The 2,572-nt window shown below is 72.0% G+C and overlaps 1 protein-coding gene across 1 annotated transcript in view; it reads right to left on the minus strand.

Moving 5' to 3' along the window:
* AURANDRAFT_68959 (hypothetical protein) overlaps window positions 1–1,959 on the minus strand; it is a gene marked incomplete at both ends in the record, with an annotated part of 3,700 nt that extends 1,741 nt beyond the window's left edge. Inside the window, 3 exons of the mRNA XM_009044699.1 lie at window positions 16–418; window positions 549–1,258; window positions 1,519–1,959. Coding sequence (XP_009042947.1) covers window positions 16–418; window positions 549–1,258; window positions 1,519–1,959 — 1,554 coding nt within the window. The remainder of the gene's footprint in view (window positions 1–15; window positions 419–548; window positions 1,259–1,518) is intronic.
* Window positions 1,960–2,572: the final 613 nt, after the last annotated feature.

The following is a 2,572-nucleotide window of genomic DNA, read 5'->3' on the forward strand; positions in this document are numbered from 1 at the left end:
CGGCGCGGACAGCACGCCGCGCCGCGCGAGGGGCTTGAGCAGCGCGAGGACCTCGACGGGCGCGCGGTCGACGTCCTCGACGAGCACCCAGTCGCCGCGCGCGGCCGCGGCCGCGAGCGGGCCCCGGCGCCAGACGAAGCTGCCGTCCTCGGCGAACTCGTGGTAGCCCACGAGCGCGCGCGCGTCGGCGTTGTCGTCGAGCACGAACTCGACGAGCTCGAAGCCGCACCGCGCGGCGACCGCGCGCGCGGCGGCCGTCTTGCCCGCGCCGCGCGCGCCCCGGAGCAGCACGGGCGCCGGCGGCCGGCCCGGCGCCGCCGCGAGGCTCCGCGCCAGCCGCGCCGCGTTCCGCAGGAACGACGGCACGGGCCGCGCGGCCGCGGCGCGCGGCGCCTCGGGGCCACCGACGGGGCCGTACCTGTGCCGGAAACGACCGGTCGAACGCGCTGTCCGGCGAACACTTCAAACCTCTCCATCTCGGCTGATGTTTGGACAGTTCGTTTTCTCTCGGCGGGTTCCTTTGAAACAACGAGCATACGATGTCACACCCGTGAGAATAGTTGAATATTGAAGTCGTGTCGCATATTTTTGTTTCCCGCCCGGGGCCGTACGCGACGCCGAACGCGTCCGCGAGGGCCTCGCAGAGGACGAGCGGCCCCGTCGCCGGCGCGTCGCGCGGCGCGTGTTCCTCGAAGAGCGGCGGCCGCCGCGCCGGGCCGGGCGCGGCGGCCGGGTCGACGTCCCACGCGAAGCGCACCGTCGGGAAGTCCGCCACGAGCCGCGCGGCGTCCGCGGCGACGGCCTCGTCGCCGCCGCCGTCGACGGCCGACAGCGCCTGCGACGCGACGACGCGCACCCAGGGGACGAGCTCCTCGACCGACAGCAGCGGCACGAGCAGCGCGGCGAAGGCCGAGACGGCCCGCCGCCGCCGCGCCCGCAGGTCCGACCGGCACCCGACGGCCGCGAGCGCGTCGGACCACGCGACGCGAGGTCCGGCGAAGGCCAGCGCGCCGCGCGCCGCGAGGTCGAGCAGCGCCTCGCGCGGCTGCGGCGTCCGCGCGCACGCTCGCGCGATCTCGACGCCGCGCGGCGAGTAGACGAGCACCTCGGCGCAGACCTCGAGCGCGGCCTGGAGCGCGACCGCCGGCGCGGCGCCACCCGCATCGATGGCCGTGCGCAGCTCCTGCACGCTGCCCAGCGCCGGCAGCGATGCCACGCAGCGCGCCAGGAAGGACGCGCAGACCGCGGCGTCCATGCCCTTCGGAGAGCTCGGCTCGCCAGTTCAAGAGCTTTGCATTGCACTTCACTGTGCTGCCTGATGGACGATCTTGATGGACGTGTCCTGTCCGTCGAGGCGCGGCGAGCCCCGTGGGCCCTGTCCCCGGCGGGTCGGCGACTTTAGTCTTACTCTAGGGGCTTGGGTCTTGGGGCGGGCGCGCCTTGGTGCGCGCGCGCGCGCGCGCGCGCGCGGCCCTACTTCTTCTGCAGCAGGAACCCGCCGCTGCGGGCCGAGTTGACCTCCATGAGCGGGGCCGAGGAGCGGGGCTCGGCGTTGTCGACGCGGCCCTCGGCCGCGTCGACGACGCGCGCCTGCGCGGCGAGCTCGCGGGCCTCGAACTGCAGGTTCTGCATGCGCCGCGCGAACTCCGCCGTCTTGCCGCAGCCCACGCCCGCGGGGACCGCCGGCGGCGCCGCGGGGCCGCGCAGCGCGGCGACCGCGTCGATGACGTCGGCGAGCAGCGCGTCCACGCGGGTGGAGCGCGCGCTCGTCGCCGCCTCCTGCGCGGCGAACTTCGCGTCGAACGCGGCGATCTTGCCGACGCCGAAGGCGACGACGAGGGCGAGGGCGGCGCCGAGGACCGCGACCGCGACGAGAGCCCAGTCGATGGGCCCCGCCGCAGCCGCGGCCGCCGGACACACGCCGCCGGCGGCGGCAACTACTACGGAATCGCAGGCCATTAGCAAGCTGCCGCCAAGACCGTTAAGACCACTTCAACGTCGGCGCGGCTTTCTCCTGATGCCGCGGCATCATGTAGCCTTCATGTCAATGTTTGCTGCATTTCGGCTCACCGCCAGCCGGGGCTACTTGCTCGGGCTGGTCCCGCGAGGACGAGCCGGATCTCTATTATATCCCGCGGAGTCTTTCGTCTTCTCCGGGGGCGGGGAGCCGTCGGTACAGATGCGCGCCTTGCCCGTGCCGTCGCGCTTGGTCTTGATCGCGCGCACGGAGGTTTGCACCTCGGCGGTATTCACCTTCCCCGACGAACGATAGTGATGTATCATACGAGCGCTCGCAGCCACCAATTCTCAATACGAAGATACGAAAGGAACCACAATCCTGCTAATATCCGAAGTTTTTCAAGTCGAGCCCGCTAAGATTCGAAGTTTCCAAATCGCTAGTGCAAGTGCCGCGACGATTCTCCGCCATCGGCAACGACGCCGACGGCGACGCGGCGGCGACGCCGCCGACGACGCCGCCGACGTCGGTCAGGATGCGGCCCATGCAGCCACAGAGATCGTTGCGCATCTCCGCGTATTCGCTGAGCGGCGCGGGTGCAAAGCCTGTCATAAG

Source organism: Aureococcus anophagefferens (genome assembly GCF_000186865.1).
Source record: "Aureococcus anophagefferens unplaced genomic scaffold AURANscaffold_712, whole genome shotgun sequence".
In the NCBI taxonomy this organism is placed as follows: domain Eukaryota; class Pelagophyceae; order Pelagomonadales; family Pelagomonadaceae; genus Aureococcus; species Aureococcus anophagefferens.